The 20883-nt window shown below is 39.7% G+C and overlaps 1 protein-coding gene across 1 annotated transcript in view; it reads left to right on the top strand.

Moving 5' to 3' along the window:
* Window positions 1-20883, top strand: part of DSCAM (Down syndrome cell adhesion molecule) — a 413163-nt gene that overhangs the window by 282473 nt on the left and 109807 nt on the right. Inside the window, 3 exon segments of the mRNA XM_009328037.1 lie at window positions 12956-13152; window positions 16219-16315; window positions 17755-17883. Of these exon segments, the coding sequence (XP_009326312.1) occupies window positions 12956-13152; window positions 16219-16315; window positions 17755-17883 (423 nt within the window).

Genomic DNA, 20883 nt, shown 5'->3' with positions numbered 1-20883 from the left:
GGCACTTGGCCTTGTTGAATCTCATACAATTGGCCTCGGCCCATCGATCCAGCCTGTCCAGGTCCCTCTGCAGAGCCTTCCTACCCTCGAGCAGATCAACACTCCCGCCCAACTTGGTCTCATCTGCAAACTTACTGAGGGTGCACTTGAATCCCTTCATCCAGATCATTGATAAAGGTATTAAACAGAACTGGCCCCTGTACCGAGCCCTGGGGAACACCGCTTGTGACCAGCCACCAACTGGATTTAACTCCATTCACCACAACTCTCTGGGCCCAGTCATCCAGCCAGTTTTTTACCCAGCGCAGAGTACGCCCGTCCAAGCCAGGAGCCGCCAGTTTCTCCAGGAGAATGCTGTGGGAAATGGTGTCAAAGGCCTTACTGAAGTCCAGGTAGACCACATCCGCAGCCTTTCCCTCAGCCACTAGGCGGGTCACCTGGTCATAGAAGGAGATCAGGTTGGTCAAGCAGGACCTGCCTCTCATGAACCCATGCTGGCTGGGCCTGATCCCCTGGTTGTCCTGTACGTACCGTGTGATGGCACTCAAGATGATCTGCTCCATAACCTTCCCCAGCACCGAGGTCGGGCTGACAGGCCTGTAGTTCCCCAGATCCTCCTTCCAGCCCTTCTTGTAGATGGGTGTCACATTTGGTAACTTCCAGTCAGCTGGGACCTCCCTGGTTAGCCAGGACTGCTGTAAATGATGGGAAGTGGCTTGGTGAGCACTTCTGCCAGCTCCCTCAGTACCCTTGGCTGGATCCCATCCAGCCCCACAGACTTGTGTCTGTCTCAGTGGTGGAGCAGGTTGGTAGCCATTTCCCCTTTTCCTCATCCTTTGTCACTATGTTTTACTTGTCTGTCTGTCTTGTTTTACTATGTTTGTGTTTTTGACCTTACCCAAGTCTGTATATACAGTGAAATGTTTGTCATGCTAGAGAAACAGAAAATGGGGAGGGAGAGGCTGAGGCATTTAGATGCAAGGCTGTGTCCTCAAATAGGCAGTGATCATTGACTATATTGCTTACTCTGAATGTTTGCAGTCTCGTTTTCTCATCTTTTGACCAGTAATTGAATGCTGAGCTAATAAACCCTTTTCAGCAATTCCTTTTGTCAAAGAGACCACATTCTCATAAAAAGTTTTGGGTCGAAGAAATTAGCTGTTCTCTGACAAATAAAATGACAGTCCAAAGTCCCAACAAGAATGGTTCTGAAAAGCTTCCTACCAACTTGCAAGAAACTCTAAAATGCATCATAGAAAGAGCAAGACCACCCCAATAAAACCTGAACATAAAACCTGACCTCCCTGTGTATGTGACTAACAAGGTTGTTATAAAGTGCATAAACCCACAATATTCTATTGTAAGTGATTTTTCCTTTTATAATGGAATATAATTTTAGAAAATAAAAACAAAACCCAGAATTGCCAAATCAGCATTTAAACTCCTGTATTTGCTAAAGACAAGCTCTTTGTATGAAGATAATTTAATAATTTAGGTAGCAAGTTTAGATCTAAGTACAGATTGTGTGAGAGTGTGTGTGTGTGTTTTAAGGATGTGATTAAAAAAAAAAAACATTTGACAATCTGGTTAAAAAAAAATCAAACAATATTTTCATATTGCCCCTGTAACTAGCTGCTTCATTTATCATATTCAACATCCATCATATACAATATGTCAAACCATGCTTAGAAGCATGGCTTCCTTCTTACTTTGCTGGTGGTTACATTATCACCACTGCCATTTTGGCCTCTGTTTTTGGGTTCATTCTGTATGTGGAAAAGGGAATGGGAGTTCCTATTCATTTGCAACTCAATTTAAAGGAAAAAAATAAACCAAGTCCTTTGAACTCCTTATAACATTCATGCTGTGGGGAGGTACTGTGGCGGAAAGAGACCTGCAGCCCTGTGCCATGTGCTTTGTTCATGAGATGGATGGCTATAATTTACTCCTGCCTGAAACACTAGTATTTACGATGCCTTTCCTTGGCCAAGGGGTAAAAATGGTCTCCAGAGAAATAGAAACATTTTTTTAAGAGTGTATTGAAAAGAGAAATGCACAGGACAGCTGAAGGTCAAGGGAAGAAGGCGATGAGGGTTGCTTTGTCTTCTTTTTCAGGTAATGAAATAATTCTCCTTATTTGACTCCATGGAAAACATTTTTTTTCCTCTCTTATTCACTCAGACACACGTGTATATGCAGGCATGCAAGCACAAACACACACACCTTGACCCCAGTTATACAGGAGAACCCCAGTTATATAGCAGGACACTGTCAACATCAGGAACAGTAGTGTAAAATTTGGCTTTAAAACTCCTTTTCAGCTGTTCTCTGGCTCACAGCTGGATGAGCATATTGGCTGCTTTGAATAAGCCAAAATAACCATAACCCTGGTTCAAATTAAGGTCTGATTCCTCTGGCCTTAGACAGTTGGGTATTGGAGCCAAATAATCAGCCATTGCTTTTGTCTGGAAGCTTTATTAATTGTTCAGTGTAATACTCCCAAAATACTCAGTGGAAAGGCCTAGCCTTTAGATTTGATAAAACACTGCAACGACATGTAGAAGGTACAAAAATATCCCCAAGGGGGGTCCTAATTTTAGATTTAATCAAAGTAGTGAGAATTTTCCTTTCTGATTTTCTGCTGTAAGAGCCACTGCTTATTTATGGGTAAATGTAACTCTCAGAAGTATTATACTGAATATCTTTACTTTATAAATATTGTGTTTATCTAAGCCTTCTTGGCTTTTCTTTACTAGTATTTCCCTCCTTCCATAAGACATATATTAAAAAAATTGTTAAGTACACAAGTTACTGTCATCGTTTCAGCTGGGATAGAGTTAATTTTCATCCTAGTAGCTAGTATAGTGCTGTGTACCTACCAGATTTTCCCAGACTGTGCAGCCTTTGAGATGGTTCCCTGCTCTTCTAGAAAAGTTCTCCTTTTACTGACCAACTTAAGAGATCTGTTTTCCCTGCAGAAGCTGCTTGCATGCTGAGCAAAGTAGAAAATAGACCTCGTAGTGGAAAATAAAAGATAGAGCAGATTAGGAATCAAGTTTGTTGTTTTTCAGCAACAAGCAGAGCTAATACTCCATAGATGGTCAGGCCATTCCCAAAACCATTCCCACATAGTCTCCATGACAAGGGGCAGATATTAGAATTTTGACTCGAGAAACCAGATTGATGTCCATTAAAATAAATGTCTTCAGAGCTTTTTATTAGGATCTTATTCTTCCCAGCTGAATCTCCTTTCCTGTCTTTCCTGAGATAATAGCATTTATTGACATCCTGAATCTCCTCAGTTAAGAGAATGTAGAATTTAAGATTAGACCCTTAGCACTGGATTAATCTGATTTTAAGCTAGACTTCTAAACATTGGTTGTAAAAGTCTAAGCAGCTCACCCTGAGCTCCTCTTTATCATCGATAAGAAGTGATTCATCATCTTTAAGGCAAGATGAATGGCCCTCTGGAAGGTCTTGTTTCTCCCCAAGGACTGCTACAGAAGAAGTCCTCATTTGACTAGCTGAAGGCTTGGATGACTAATTTTTAGCCACCTGAAGTAAACTTGAGATGAATGCCACTGACTGGTTCTGTGAATGTGCTCTACCTCCATGCACAGGTGAATGTTTTTGTGTATATATACAATGCAATACCGCCTTTCTGTTAGTATTAATATGCAGAATATATATGTATATTTATATTGTTTGTGTTAACATACTTATATAGAGAATGCCTACAAAAATATATAGAGTTGTATCTTGCTGATTTTAATACATTTGAGTTCTGTTCCCATCATCAGAGTATCAGATGGTATTGGTCTATTTGCACCTATCTAGACAATAAAAATATAATTCACTCTGAAAGGCTAGATGAGACTAGTTCTACGAGAGCTCTCTTATACATCAGCAGATAGTATTTCATGGCTTTTTAGCTCAGAACTGAGCTGCTATAGACCCAAGCCACCATGCTTAAAAGTATACTTACTTGCATGAATGAGCAGTGAATGAAAACCATTAATGTCCCAGCATGCACTACTCACCAATACACATTTTTGTTGTAGCCAGAGTTTCTTACTGTGTTTCTGCTTCATTTAAACCCGTCAATACCTCAATTAGTGCTTGCTTCTCTTCCCCTGGGAGAGACATTTACACATGTCACTTCACAGCCTCCAAAATCTAAAAGACCCATGGGAATTGCGGGGTCATAAAATATATCCTGATTAAAGCTTGTGTTTTCCAGTGACTTTCTGCCTTTTTTTTTTTCTTTTAAACCTGTAAACTGTTTGGGTATTTTTAATGAAAGGGCACAAATGGAAAGTTTAAAGCATAACAAGTTGTAAGAAAATAAGCACTCTCCCATGCCATTTTAGCCCCTGTTTTTTAGTGATTTGCATTCAGTAAGTCACAAAAAATTAGAGCATTGTACTTTACAATTATGATAGCAGTAACCCTCTCATTTAACATTAAAACTTGATGCTATCTCGATGGCAGACTGAATTCAATTTATGATCAAAGCATTGGAGAAGTTATCTAAAATTATATATTGCTAGTTTTAAATATTTAACATTTCCTGCTCTTTCCAGCCTGACTTTTATACAGGGTGATGAAAGATCATAATTGATTTGGAATAGAAAGTGGCCCAAGAAATTTATACTTAACAGATACATGTTTCTAACACTAATTTTTAGGCATCCATACTTTTCAACAATGGCAATGATGGTAACACTAACATTGTGCATTAATTTCTTGTGAAGGAAGATGGTCTTTGTCTAAGTCTTCATAAATCACAATCATATACATGCTAATGTAATTTTTTATAGATCTTTGATCACTTATTTTTGTTTTGACAATTAGCCAAGCTTTGATGAAACTGATTTTCCAGTGCCTCATGTGGGTTACTGTAGTTTGTCACAAATTTCCACAGGTTTTTACTATAACTGACTGCAGGGGGCAAAACTGTCAGCTTATCGTTTCCCATTTTCTTTCTCTTGGTTATTAGGAAGTGCAGTTAGACAAAATGGGAATTGAAGCTGCATGGCAAAGCAAAAGAAAGTCACATTCATTTCAGAACCATGTCAAAGTCAAAGGAAAGACAGAGAAATATAAGCAGCTGCTGGTCTCATGTGTACCATTTGAAGACAGCAGTTTGCACTGTACAAACATAAAACTAATGCAAGAAAAGACCTCAGGAAGAGGAAAAAATTGCCTTTGCCATTTGAGAGAAAAGACCTTTTTTATTTTATTAATGTGTCTTTCGGTTAAAATTCATAGTTGTCATGCAAAATAAATCAACTTCTTTTCCTATAATGTGACCTGAAACCACTTCTGAGTGAATAAGATATGAACCCTAAACGTTCACAGCCTTTACCCTGACATATTCAATCAGATCACGAGGCACCAGTGAAGCTGCCAAGTACTCAAGACATCATTGTCATTCTTATTAAAGCTTAGCATCAAACAAGGCCTGTTCTATCTTGGAAACACATGTTTGAATAATACTTATAATCAAAGTAACTTCGTTTATATCAGCAGAATAGCTAGCTGAAATGGTATTTTAAGGTGTACAGAATCCTTAGTCATTCCCACTCAGCGATTTATTTCTTTTTAGAATTTTTTTCAAAGATTACCTTGTATGGATGTCCTAATAATGCAGTTTTTACATATCCCTGAGTCTCTTGTTTTGCTATGGGACTGGTAATGCAAACTTAGGTAGTTGGGACATGGACTGGTCACGTCTGTGTTTAATTTCTCTCTATTATTTATATAATTCTCCTGGACGTCACTCTTCACTAAATAGAAACATAAAGGTGCAGTTTCTGCTGTGCACCGTCTCTTTTTCCAGGGCGGTGCTGTTTTTCATACTGTTTTGTCAGAAAAATATTTCCCTAATAGAACTGCTTATGAAGCTCTTGCCTATTTGTCGTGAATGGGTGATTTAGATCGCTGAAAGAACCATTATCAAAGGCATTAGCAAAAGTGTTTTAATGATGTTGTAAAAGCGAGACTTAACAAAGTTAGATGGCAAGGTTCACTCTATTACTGTGCCGCACAATCATTAGAACTGATTCAAAACTACCGAGACAAAATCAAAGTTACCATACTACAAGGTTATGCACGATATCGGTCACTTACCGAAGATCTGCTGCTGGTAAAAGGTCTCTCTGCCTCAAGGAGCAACCTTGAGAGGTGCCCCAGCTCAAGGGGAGATCACCGCCACGCAGCCACGCTGCCTGGCAGGGAGAGCTCAAAGAAGGCTCACTTAGGCTGTCATATTTATGGAATAAAGTGGTTGGCTTGTAGCTAAATTACATGCAATGGGAAAGGTATGCATGAGACTCCTTGTACCCACAACTTTCTTTGTTCCTTGATAAATGAGTCTTGGAAAAGTCACCTGCTATTCATGTGTTAATCGCATGATCAGTGTTCCAAGCTCGTATGCATCGATGCTCACTGTGTCACTCTGCTCCTTTGTGGGTTTTCAGAGAACAGGTTGGAACTGGAGGAGTTCTTGGCCCGGCTACAGCTCAGGCCTTTACCTCCTTTGGAGCCTTTACCAAACTACCGCTGGTTTGGTTAAGGGGTCGAGTGCATCCATCACACTATTGTCCAAAAATCCGTTCATCTAATAGTTAATAATGGAAGTGTACAAAAAGCTACTAGCCCTCCTTTTAGGGCAGGTTGGGGGTAGAAGGTAATCTGATTTGTTTTGCTTTGTTTCAAAAATATTTTCAGGAATACATTTATCAATAAATTTTCTGAATGTATTTCATATACACTGTAGACTCGTGAAACTAAAGCTGAATTCAGTTTGTCATATTAATTAATCAGATTTTTACTTCTCTCCTCAAATTTCTCACGTTTACGTGTTTGAAATTATTATTCCTCGTCTGGAACCTCAGCGGCAATTAATATCAAAACATTTGCTTTTTGAATTTGAAATTCATGCCATATTGATTAGTTACATTATCCACCCAGTATTGTTTCTATTTGAGAGTTGCATTGCTTACACAACAAATTCTTTACTAACTCCAAGCAATATAGTAAAATATTGCATTAAAATTTCACTTTTGTGAAATATTTAAATATTTTAAATTGAATTTTTAAAATATTTATCCTAAAAGAACTTGTCTCTGAGGAGGTTCACAACAGATGAACATGAGTAGGTCACAAACATGAAGTTCATTTTCAAAATTAGTGAATATTGGTAGAAAAGAGTTGTCATTAATTATATGTCCATTATTTTTGTGAAAATAACTGGTATCCATAAAAATGGGATGCTTATTTTTGTGTTAACATATTTCTTTCACCCTTTGAGACATGCAGTTTGTTTTCTAGTCTTGGACATCTCTTGAGGATGAGGACTAAGAGCATTATTTTCACCTGCTGGAGACATCACAGATTTACCAAGAAACTGTGTGCTTAAATTGAAGTATTTGAGCAGTCCTATTGATTTAAAATTATCTGCTAGATTCAGGACACCATTTGAATTCTGGAGAGATGCTACTTAAGTAAGCAAAAATGTCATTTATCAGAAAGGGAAAACTAAAGTTAAGAGAAGAATTTTAGCAATGCACTCGCTGACTCCTGGAAGTCTACTAAATTTGAAAATAAATTAACAAATAGAAATCAACTAATTATAGTGTGAGAGCTAGTCTCCTTTAAATGTAAGTAATGTGTTTGCATGGCCTTTCTTTATCTCAGCAAAAGTGGATTGAGGAAGAGGGAATTTGTTTTTGAGGTAGAAAAATCTCATTTGTCATGGACAGAAGAGTATTCTCACTGTGGCTGACCAGCATGAAAGGACATGCTGAATTTGGCTTAAATGTTAAATTGGAATTTTAATTCATTTTTTCAATAGATATTCATTTCAACTTTAATTCAGTTTTCTCTTATCACAACTCCTATCCTCATTCATGATGTTATTTTTACGCAAGGTTGTTTAAACTGCATCAAAGGGCCATAGTCCTCTGTTCTGGAAGCTGTACAAGAAAAACATTTGGCATTCATCTTCCCTTATTACAGCACTAGTGTGCACATCTCTGCGACTGAGCAAGGCATTGCAGGGTCCTGAATGATCAGTGTAAAGAAGAGGCTTTTGAGGGCATAGTTCATCTGGTTAGATGAACAGCACTCTATAAGTATCTTTCTTTCCATGGAGGAAGTCTACGATGCCTAGCTTCGCATAGATGCTTGCAAGATGAATCCCACTATGGTGACAGACATTTCCCCAGACTGGCCAGTTCGAGCATGCTCTGCCAGAGCAGAGATCTTCAGACCAAGAGGAGTGAAGACATGCTGAGACACGTTGGTATGCCAGGAGTCACATCACTGACAGGGTCCAGGACATGTCTGTTACTGAACACACTCTCAATTTCTCATTATGTTCAGTCATCTCCAGATCATTATATCATTAGATTTGTTTATCTGCTGCATCTTTTCCATCCTCTTTTTCAAGAGCAACTTGAATCTGCATTAATGTTTGGCTATGATCAGCAATCTAACTTTCAATACAGCTCAAAACACATTGTACAATGTCACATGACATCTCCCCATTGATTGTGGTGTTGGCTGTGTTGTATTCCTCTCTTCTTACCACAGCCAGGTTGCTAGAAAAATACCATTTTGAGACTACAGATAGTGATAGTTCTTAAACACACTGAGAACTTCAGTCAGTCTTAGAATCATTTAAGGATGCTACAAGGATATTTAGTGTTTAATTACAAATCAAAAGATAGGGAGCCTTTTAATTTGCTTTCTTCCCACATGGCTATTTCCATCTATGAGGTAAAAGAGAGAAAAAATAGTTATTCTCTCCCCACTGCTCCCTACATAGTTTTTAAAATGAATGTGAATTTCAGTTTTCTAGTAATTCGTGAAGGTTTATTCTAAAAGGATCAAAAAGTTTCTGTTACTTTGTTCAAGTTTCACCTAAGTTACTATAGCCTTCTTATTCTGGATAATTAGACTAGTCTTTTCAAGGTAATTAAAAGTTTTCATTTTTATTTGCATGCAGTTCCTGATGAAACACTCAGCAGTAGCAGAGAAAAGAGAGTCAGATTAAGTAATTTTTACTGAATTTTAGGAAAGGTCCAGGTTCAGTTTTCTTCAAGAGTGGGACAAAAGGTTCTTGTTTTGTCTGAGCCAGCTCCATGATTCTTAAGAGTAACCTCGATTACTGAATTTTGCACTTTGATTTTTAATGATGAAGTTGCTAATACTATAAAGCAATGAGATTACTCCTTACCGGGTTGCCGCGAAGAAAGGGGAAATCAGTGGGTTGGTCTGGGAAAAGGAATAAACAAATCAGCTTCCCAAGCTGAAGCCCAATTTTAAACAGAGAAATCTCCTAGATTAATGTTGCTGGCAGCAATATGCATACCTTGAAAATGGAAATTGCCATACTCTATGAACTGTAGCTTCTATTTTGACCAATTTTGACCAATAGACTTTTAACAATGCCCAGCACCACATGGCATGTTTCAGAGAAAGTCATGGAGAACCCCAGAGGAGAGAGAATTGGATTAATTTGTCCCATAGGGAAGCCTACTCCAAAGTCCTGGAACATGACGCTATGCATTCCTTGAACATGCCCAGCAACATGCCCTTCCCTTCCAAAATTCTCTTATATAAATACATATCAACATATGTGTGTGCATATAATGTATATTTGAAGAGGTATAAAGGATACACACACTTAATATGGCATCTGAATCATCTTGATGTATTTCTAAGTGCCTTCACTTTTTTTTAAGTCATCCTGAGAGAATATCTTATGCATATATAGTACTGATTTAGTTTGCTTATTTACAGTTTTCTAGATTATTTTGTCAGTAAAGAGCCAGCATATTTATCTCAGTTATTTGCATCAGTAATTTGATTAAAGATAGTTGGAGGATGACGAAATACATTGCCTAATATGTCCTTGGGAATGTGGCTTTGTTACCAGAAATCTTTTGACATAGAGGAAGATAAAAAGAAGAGCTTATGGTTTAGGATCATTGGAGATAAATTGTGAAGAGTAAAAAATCAGCTTTGGAGGAAGGGGAAATATTTAGCTGTGAGGTATTGCTATGTCAATAAGGAATCCATGTGAAAGATTATGTGAGAGGAAGGGAAGGATAATCAGGGATAAAGCTGTATCTGAGGAATAAAGTCATCTTTCTTTACATGTTTTTATGCTGCTCTTATTAAGAAAGTTTCCTGGAAAAAAATTTGAGCTTCATAAGCTAGCCTCTGTTTTTATAAAAAGCAAGTAAGATAGTTGTGGTGTTTGGTTTGGCACTGTCACCCGTCAGGGGACTCTTGGTAGACAACAGTTTAGGAGACCTGAAAGTGAGGAAGGAGTCTCTGAGACAGGCTACTCGAGGTCCGTGGGATTTAAATCTAAATCCGAATGTCCTGTTTTCTGTGGGTGCACACCGTGTGCTCCTACCTGTGAAGCAGGAGGAGAGTAGACCTGCCAGTGTGAGGCTCACCTGTTCCGAATGCTGAGCCCTCCTGCCCGGGGACACAGGCACCCCGGTAGCTCAGGTACCTCGTGGGGAGGCACACACCACCCCTCAGCTCCCGGGTGGGCTAAGCGCATGCTCTCTCCGTCACCAGAGAAACTCAAAGTAGGAGATAACGATGGGAAGGAGGACTGCAGCTGTAGAGAAAATCACTTCAGTGACTTGGGAAGTTGGCATGATTTAATTAGGGACGGGAAATGAGGTTGGAGGAGGAAAACATTGCTGTAGGGGTTAGTGAACATGTGAGAACCTGAGGAGGTTGCAGCGGGAAGGGGAGAGGTGAAGGGGACTGGAGCGTGCTGTGTTGAGGGCAGAAGAGGTAGATGTGGAGAGGTGTGGCAAATGAAGAAGGAAGGGACATCTGGGGGGCTTGGGAGATTATGGAAGGAAGAAAGGTGGTGGCACAAGTTAATAATGGTAATGTGGACTCCTTAATAGCCTGCCACTCATTTGAATTGGGTCTCTTACTGATGAACAAAATGCATAAAAGGATATATTGCTCTATTTCAGGTGTTGCAGATGAGGGCAGGTATGTTCAAGTGCACATACTTGCACATACAGGGCCCACAGGCCTGCAGCTGCATAGGCCTAGGACGGTAGCTTCCATGTTTGGAAGCAACAAGCAGATGGCTGCAGAAAGTGACCTTCTGAAAGTAACCGCCTTGTGGGTGCTAGTACTTGGACAGATGCCAGATAAAACTGAAGCTATTTTCATCCTTTAGAAGACAGAATCAGACTCGTCCTAATTTTCTATTCTGATTATTCATTATTTCTTCTCTTTGAATGCTCCTCTTCAACAAAACTAATCGGTACCTAATATCCAAACAGTTAAACTAGACATACTTCATCACTAATGCATATCAGTGCCTAAAGAGCCTCATGTGTCACACAAGATCCTTCTAGGAGTTCTTCCTGTAATTAGATCCCATTCATAACTCTAACTCACAGCTCCACAGCCCTGTTAATTTTCAAATTGGTTTGTTTTGATTCAGGAAGCCTTTGAAGAGAAAGGGCTGCATCCTGACATATTGTCATATCCAAGCATCAACAGCTCTGGCATGTGAAAAGGTCATGCCACCAAGCATTAACATTTCAACTAGCAATTATAGTAATTCATTTAAATAAGGATTTTTTTTGCTGTCCAGTAGCAATAGATGCAATCTATGCAGGAAGAAAGACCGGGAAGGCCTCAAATCAGGTCTTGTGCCAATGTCACCTTCTTAAAATAGAGACCCAGAGAAGTTGAGATGGAATGAGTGAGTTGTTCTGATAAGAAGAGGCAAGTGTTCATGCATAAAAACAAGGAGAGTGGGGCTATTGCAGGAGGCAGCCCTGGCGTGCAAGAGCTTAGAGAAGGGACTCTTTCCTGCCACCTCATATGCTTTGAAAGGAGTGGACAAATTCATCCAGAGGAGAGCAATCCCGTGTGTTGTCCAAGGCTTTCCAGCTTCTCCCAAGCAGGGAAAGGGCCAGAACTGAAAGACAGACTCATGGGCTTTGATTCTTCCTACTCACAAATGCCCAGATGCTATTCATTAATAGACAAATAATATGGGAAGGAAAGGACAGGCTACTGAGGACACCAAAGAGACCATCCTGTTTCAAAAATGGCATGTTTTGAGGGGTTCGCAGTAAAACACTGAGGATTTTTTCTTCCTATTTCCAGAAAATTTTTATTCCGAAATAAGAAAATACTTGGGGTTTAAGCCTATTCTTGCTAGCAAGAGAGTACTTTTTTCAGCATTAAAATTTTTTAAAGTCCCGAATGTTTAATGAAGTTGACAATTATGTCCAAACTGTTCTGCAAATATCTTCTGAATACAATAAAAACTCAAATCTAGCTAGGTTTATTGTCAGTTTAATTATACTTCCAGTTCAGTACAGTTTAACTATGCACTCAGCACATACATGGACTGTAAGCTTTTTGGTACAGACCCTTTCTTTTAATTTTGTACAGCTCTTGGTTTAATTGAGCCCTCATTTTGATAGGTTATTACTGCCATACAAAATTGTAGAGCATATATCTGTCAGCAAATAAAACAGTAGCTCATCAGAAGGAATTAAAAATTTTTATCAGTTCTTTATTGGCCCCATATCTGAATGCTTATTACTCACTTTATGTACTGTGAATATTTTAATCATGTTACAAGTTGTCCTGTGAACAGCAAAACAAATGGAGCCAGGCTTCCTTTGGATTCACATCTTCTTGTCTCTACAGCCCCACTGTCCAGTCCCAGCTCTTCTCTGCTAAGTTCCCTTTGAGGCCCAGCTTCAATCTTAAAAAAATTCTCTTACACAGGAATGAAAGTAAAATAATTTCTCACATTTTTGGCCATCTGGTCAAATATGGACAAGCTGAATGAAACCCAAATTGAAGGCCCAACCCTGTATCATCAGACTAGTCATCTTACTGAAGAACGATCTTTTTTTGTTTTGTCTGTTTTTAGTTCCAGCTATGATAACTTCCTATCCAAATACCACCTTGGCAACACAAGGTCAAAAGAAGGAGATGAGCTGCACGGCACATGGAGAGAAACCCATCATAGTCCGCTGGGAAAAAGAAGACCGAATCATTAACCCTGAAATGTCCCGTTACCTTGTTTCCACCAAGGAAGTTGGAGATGAAGTGATCTCCACTCTGCAGGTAAGAAAACAAAGTGACCCACGACTCATCTACATGTGTGAGAGTGTTGCCTGATTTGGTTTTGATAGGAATGCACAGCTACCTCTGCCCTACAAGGTCAAAGCCCCACCACTCACTCCACCCGTGGCGCAGTCCTGGAGAGCTGGCAGCAAGAGGAGGTAGAGGAAACTTCTGCATCCCATCCCTCAGAAAAATTAGTCTCCATCTTCCCATGCTCCAGAGGCAACAAGAGAGTGAGCCTAGCTCACAGCCCCCCCCCCGTCCTTTCTGTCTCAGGAGCAACGTGGCTCATGCCTTAGCCTGCCTTTCCTGGGCTGGCAGCACAGCTTAGTTTTGAGTACACTGCTGATAAGCGCTGAGTGAGTATCTGACCCCTAGCTCTGATGTGTGTCAGGCTTACCTTCACCAAAATCATTAAGCTGTTTTGAGATAAAAATGCTGTCTTTTTAAAGTACTTTTTCTCCCTCCCTTTCACTTTTTGGGGCTTGTGGGACCATTTTACAAAGTCAGGTTAGTCATCGGATTCAAAGTGAGATGGAAGGAAAAGGCACATGTAGATACGTAAGTAGTATATCTACTGCTGCCAGTAGTAGTTGGCACTTACTGTACACAGTAGCAGAAGTCACCGAACCACCTAGCAAATGGTCATAGTCTGCATCTCCACTTCTGCTTCTGACAGGCAGCTGTCTGGTGGTGTGGGAACCATGCACCTCGACTTGCCTGAAAAATCAGTATGTGGGACTCCATTAACTCCTAAGTGGCTGACCTGGGTTAGATTGAGGGACTATATGAGCGGCACTGCTGTTTTGGGGACTTAAGTTTCCCAAAGATGCCATGGAAGCACAGGAAACTCCTGCTGTTCTGGTGTCACCTACAACATGTGGGGCTATGACCTTGCCCTCAATATACCAGGATACAGCTTTTTCCACTCAAATCTAAAATTTACCAACATGAGCAAGTTATCAGTCCATTTCTTTATATTTTTACATGTACCTTTACAAAATCTAAAAGAATTTTTTGAAAAGATCATATATATTCTCAGTCAAAAATCTCAATTTTCCATTTTTCAGTCACATTCTTAAAAACATTTTTACCAAGGAAATAGTTCTCTAGCTCTCTGGTGTTTATCTATATTCCAGTGTAACTCTTAAGGTATATCTCTTTCTTTACTAGCCAAAAACTGTGTTGGATGATATCCAGTAAAAATCTGGTTTTGGTCTCTGTGAGGGAGCTTTGTCATTGATTTCTATGAGGAAGAATAAGTTCTATGTGTGACTTTGTTCATATTAGTATATTTGTGTTACAAATAATATTTAATTGTACGATAGATCCCTAGACCTCTCTGCCCTCATTTGTCTTATTGACTTTAGTAAGATAATGCCTGGATGCACAACAAAATTTCTTTTTGGAAGGCTGGAGACCTGCTTGGAGAATTCTCTTCTGAAGCAGTTGTGTACGGTAGTGGCGTTCTACATCCATATGTATGTTACATACAAAACCTTTGACTTCTGAGAGATAAAATACCCCCAAAATAGAAAATGTCAGGATTAAGGTTGTCTCTGAAGCTTTTAACTCAGTGCTTTTGCATGTGTGCATGATGATGTGATCTTTAGGTGTATACTCATCTTCTATTCTTTCTGCAAGACCCCTGCCTCAGTCAGGCATGACTTGGATTTTCTCTGGAGTTGAATTAGGGTTGAGTAATGAAAGACACTGTGTGATGCAAGGCTGATCATTGAAACCAAACTTTTCACAGGTGGCCAATAATTGTGTGTTCTTTGTTTTCTAGGTACTTGCCTTGAGCCCTTGGGGTCTGATTTGCAGAAGTACTAAGCCCTCATAGCTGCAGCTTAACTCAATGGAAGCTGTTATGAACACATGAAATGCTATTTATTGCTAAGGACTCTGAGGGGGGGAAAGAAGGCCCTAGATGTATCAAATTGGGCTCTGAAAAATTTTGTTTTCCTATCTTAAAGCTCAGCCACACGTGCAACTTAACACAGCTTGACAAGTTACCACATCTCAGATGATAACTCTCCAATATCCTTGTAGCGAGTTGGAAATTAATCCATTTATCTTTACCAGTGGTGAAGGAGAGTTGTGCTCATATTACCTTGGCTTTGCTGAGGAATAAAGAGCACGTGGAGTTATCATGGCTCAGCTAATATGTGGCAACTTGTCAAGCAGCCACAAACATTGTCTTAAGTCTGGTTCCTTAATTCCCCATATGAAACGGTGGTAATACTCTTCATGATGTCAGGGTTTATGAAAATAAATTCACTCATGTTTCTGAAATGGGTATTGCATAGGTGAATGCCACAGAAAAGGCTAAGAGAAAATGAATAAGTCTGTCTTCAGGGCACAGTTTGAACTGTGTGCAGTAAAGTGTGGAGCAGCACACTGAACAATGAGAAGAAAACGGTATTTGGAACATCTGCTCATTTAAAAAAATCCTCTCCCTATTGTACACTGAATGAAGCAGTGGTCCTGTAGAAAAATACCATTATGATCATGTACTTAAAGATTATGTATAACTTTCTATGTTATTAAATAACAAATTGAAAAGAAAGACCACCCAAATTTTATTATGACATGCCATGCTGAATACTACAGGGTTCACCACCAGTGTTTGAACCTTTATTTCCTCCACACAGACTTCAGCCACTTGAGTTACTTTCAGAAATAACTGGAAAAAATTGGAGGCAGCAGGAGGCACCGTTTTGTATGGAAAATTTCAGCCAACTGTTAAATACTTGGCAAACTTATGAGTAACTGGAAACAAGCCTCCTAATGAGAAGCTACAGGAATAGGTGGTGCTCCAACTCCTGACTACACATGTAGATCTGACAGCCTGCTTCCTCAGCCCAGGTGTTGCTAGTTTTGATAAGTCTCAGTATTTTGGATGCTTTACTCTGCCTATGTATGTATGTGCATAACATGCAATATCTATTTACTACTGTCAAGTAAAACAGTTTGTACAATTTTTCTTGCACCATACAGAAAAGCTGTTGGTTTATTTTCTCTGCGTGCTGTTCAATCAATCACTTCTTTTCAAACCACCTATAGATTTTGCCAACTGTGCGTGAAGATTCTGGCTTCTTTTCCTGCCATGCCATCAATTCTTATGGGGAGGATCGTGGAATAATTCAGCTCACTGTGCAAGGTAGGAAGAGGACAACATAAGGAAAAAAACACAGCTATTGTAGTACAGTAAGTGTATGCCATCCTCAGAAATCTGTTGGGGGAGGGAGGCTCTGATTCCTAATTAAATGTAGTCCTCATTGTCAAAGAAATGAGGAGCCACATTAAGATGCTCAGTCTTTAATTTTCCAGCATCACAGATTAAATCAAAATAAAGGATAAGCTCGAGTCTTTCTAGATCTGTACAAATTAATAAGGAGAATTTTTCTTAAATACACCAGCTGGCAATCTACTAAAGATACTTAAAACTATCATCTTCAGTAGGGACAGTGGATGTGAAGGGGTGACTTTTTTGGGGGAGAGGGTTGCATTTGTTTTTAAAGAACAAATGTTCTTAAAACCCAAGTCTGAAATAAAGCAAAAGTGATCTGACTTTCTCTCTAGAGAAATGTTAAACCTACTGTGGATCTTTAAACATAATATTTCAAGTTTAATCAGTCAAAATAAATTGTAATCAGTTTGCACAACGCAAACTCTAGGAACCTATGTTGCCTGGGGCTGGGGTTCCCCTCCCGCAGGGTTCCACTCAGGCAGACAGCAGTAGGTCCTGGAGTGGCCGAGGTGATAGTATTTGAGATGCAGAGCACAGGCAGGACTCAGCCACTGGCCACTGCTTATTTCTGTGCGATGCTTGTTCCTGTGCTTGTATGCCTTTGAGCATGCACACAGCAAATTTCTAGGACTTGCAACTTTCTACCCACTCCTGATTTCAAGTAACAGCAGATTTCAGTGAATGCCTAAGGCAGCCCTGTCGAAAAACTCAGGTGGAGTTTGGGGACAGGTTCTCAGTTACACCGCTGCTCATTTAAACTGCCGTGACAATTTAAAGGGGCATTAGAATGAGTATAAATGCTGCTTATTTACATCCTTAACTCTAGAGGCAGAAAGAGGCTTTAGTGTAATTTCATACTGTTATCAAATTATTCTGTTATTAAATGAAGACTTTTAAACATATTCAAAGAGAGAGAAATTTTACTCCCTCCCCCCACCAAATCTAGCACTTTTAAGTTTAGTATTCATATTTCTACCACCACCTTTTGTGTAAAAACTGCAGAAATATCAGTGAAACATGGTGTTCTAGGTAAAAATCTTTTCTAGCGTCAGTAGTCCAATCTGGAGTGCTTTTAAAGAAATGCAACTCCATGTTGCATCTAAGAAGGTTAAACAAAAGTCAGTATTCAAGATTACATCAGTGACTCCTAGTTGAAAAGTGACTTTTCTTCCCTCTGTTGAGTATTCTTCAGCAGGGGATTAACTGGCTGAGGGTACTAGTGAGTGACTGGAGAAAATGCCATGAGAGCTTACCACCAGTAAGCTATGCCAGTGCCACACTCATTAATGTTATCTTGTTAAGAATATGGGCTTTCTTCTGACTAAAACTGTGTGTGTGTGTTTACCCAGAGCCCCCCGACCCTCCTGAAATAGAAATCCGAGAGGTGAGAGCGCGCAGTATTGCCCTCAGATGGACCATGGGATTTGATGGGAACAGCCCAATCACTGGCTATGATATCGAGTGCAAGAACAAGTCGGGTGAGAAATACTCTTCCTCTGAAGTAATCCCCATCACTAGTCATTTATCACTGAATTTGTATCGTAAAAGAGAATTCATAAATTGAAACTGCCTGATGGAAATTTTTACATTGGTTTATTTGATCTTCCACAGTAAGATTTATCTTCATTTGTTGTCTCTTTTTTCTGAGGTAAGGACATTAAGTTTAGTAATTGCTGCTTTTCCCTTTTACCAGAGAAACCTACATGTAAGAGGAAAATTTTTTGTTGTAAAACAAGCCATTCTAGGTGATAGCTGATATGATGGTTTTGCTAGCTAATTCTTGGTCCCTGTTGTTATCTTTTCTCCATTTGCCTTTTTTTTCTTTTCGTTGTCTGTTTTTTCCTATAGAAAAAATACCTGCCTTTACAAATTATCTTTTCCTGTAGTGCTGATTTTTAGAAGTTATTTTCTATTGATATATGAGTACATGGCATCTTCCCTGGAAAGTTAGGGGTGTAAAAGGGTAGTTATGAGAATTTCTAGACGAAGAAAGCTGTGTGGTAGTTTGCTGAAGCACCATGCAGAGTTTTCAGTAACATACTGGAAACACTCCAAAGGATAAGATCAGTGGCACTTACTGGCAGGCCAACGTGAGCAGATACCTTTCTGCTAGGTCACCATGCAGTCACATCAATGAACGTCTAGTAAGATGAATGAGGTGAGTAGTTAAAAAAACCAATGCAACCCCCTAAGTCAGGAAAATATCCCTCTTCCTGTATGTATTAAGCCCCCAAAATATTCACTGTCTATTGAAATCTAAAAACATTCAAGGTGCGTTGGAACCGTGTTTGTGATCTAAGATCACACTTAAAATTAGGCACATTGTTAAGCACTATCCCTGAGTCATGATTTGAGAAGAGACTAGAAAGGAAATTGCAATGGAACAATGTTTTCATATTTCAAGCATGATTAAAAAGACACTGAGAAATTATATTGTACTCTTTTATGTTGGAGTTTGTTGCACTATTTGTTAAGGGGACGTAGTCCACTAATGGGAATGCTCTATGTGTGCTTATCGGTGAAACATTCCATTTATCAAAGCAACTATAGTACATTTATAGTCTTCTCCCTTTAGTTCTGAGATGTAAAAATGCACTTGTTCATAAAATTTTAAAATTTGCCAATTTTTTTTTTTAATTATTCTACTAACCATCTTTACTATTCTTCATTTGTCTACATTGTGTATTTCCTTTGTGCTTTACTTACTTAGGCAAAAATGTTGTGATGCTTTCGTTACTACATCATCAGTCACCGTTTTTGCATTGGCTTTGTAAATGAAATTGTTAATGTACAGGTGAGCATGGTACCTGAAAGATTGCAAGTGAAAATTCCCCACTGAGGCTGTGGTCAGGAGTCACAGCTTTGGAGATGTAGACTAGGCAAGGATGCCTTCAAGGGATATGTGTACCTAAAAGTTTCTGGGCTTTGTTTTCTTTTTGATTCTTTTCCGTTCTTTCCAGCTGCTCCAGAACAGTTTTTGAAAGTCATTCTTGCCTGACAGGCTCCTTTCTCACCCTAAAACATCACTTGTATTGCTGAATCCTGTAACTCAGCATAACCCTATCTAGGAAGATTGAGCTGCTTCCTTTGAAGCAGTGGTGGAAAGGGACTTCAGATCTCTGAAACATCTTTGTTAGGTTTTCTAACAGTTCAATGTTTTCAAGTGATAATGCAGAATGCAGGCAAAGATTAAGTGATAATCACTGGGAACTTGCGTTGCAAAATTATGTCTCTGTCATATGGCATGATAAATCAATAGCAAGACAGCAAATGAGGCGCCATCAGATTGGATGAAAACACCAAGACACAATATAGTGATAAAGGTCAAAAAATTGAAAGAAAGAAAAAATAGTGGGTGGCAGAATTGGTGTTGGAGAAAATATTTATTTGTCTGTATATGAAGACAAATACTGGAGGTCATGTCCTAAAAAAAGCCGATTACCTTCATGTCACTGCAAACAACAGAAACATCCTTTTTTAGAATCTGAAGCTGAACATTTGGAGAAACTAGGATCAGGTTTTTGAATTCTTGCACACGATTTTTGTCATTAATTAAACCGCCAAGAAGATGAAACACCAAAGATGGTTACTGAAGAACTTGCACAGGGTAGTTGGGGGAAGCTAGAACAAAGAAGAGGGAACTAAGAAAACTTCTCACAGTTTCCAGATATTAAAGGGACAGAAGAAAACTTAGGTAAAACGTTCACAATCCAGATGGTAAGCTCAGGGAACATCCTGCCAAGGCCAAAGTAAAGCTGTAAACTGCACAGCTGTGTTTAGTGAGAATTTTCCACCTATGTTGCTTACCCTGAGGACTCAGAAACAGGTTTACAGCAGGACGCATCATCTAGGCTTCTCAAGAAGGAAAACTGCAGAACCTTTCAGTTTTAGAGAACGTGCAGGTGACCACATATCATGCACGGACTTCCCTATGCGGTGCTGCCCTCATGTATCCTATCTACCCCTGCCGTGCCATCAGACAAAAAAGACACGTTAGTTACCCTCTAGAAGGAGCGTGGACTTGCCTGTCACATGGGTAGGTGGCACCTGTAGGGTCCAGTTGCCATGCAGGAGCAACATGAATAGCGGGAGCTCAGCATTTCAGGCTGTCTCAGTACTCAGATACAATGCCTGTCTGTACAGCAATGTACCTGTGGCACGCAGACCCGGCCCTTCGTTGAAACCACTGATGTGTAGCCATCAGACTTTTCCATCGGAGGTGTACAAAAAGGCCTGCAGATAGGAACAGGTATGTGGGTCCTTCTTTGTGCCTCTCTCCTCATCCTTTTTATTTTTTTATGTCATTAGGAAAGCCGAGGGGCAAACTGAATATCAGTTGCGCTTAAGGCCTGACCTGAAGGGAGAGGACTGTGCTTTGCGCTTTCTTGTGCTCACGTGTGAACTCGGCATCCTTCAGGACGCAGGTGTCTTCGCAGAGCTGGGGGGTCCCCCCCCACCCCACCCCAAATCTGCCAAGG

This window comes from Pygoscelis adeliae, unplaced genomic scaffold (assembly GCF_000699105.1).
Source record: "Pygoscelis adeliae isolate BGI_AS28 unplaced genomic scaffold, ASM69910v1 Scaffold154, whole genome shotgun sequence".
Taxonomy (NCBI): Eukaryota; Metazoa; Chordata; class Aves; order Sphenisciformes; family Spheniscidae; genus Pygoscelis; species Pygoscelis adeliae.
Note: the sequence above shows the minus strand (reverse complement) of the source record. Positions and strands in the feature narration are given on the sequence as shown.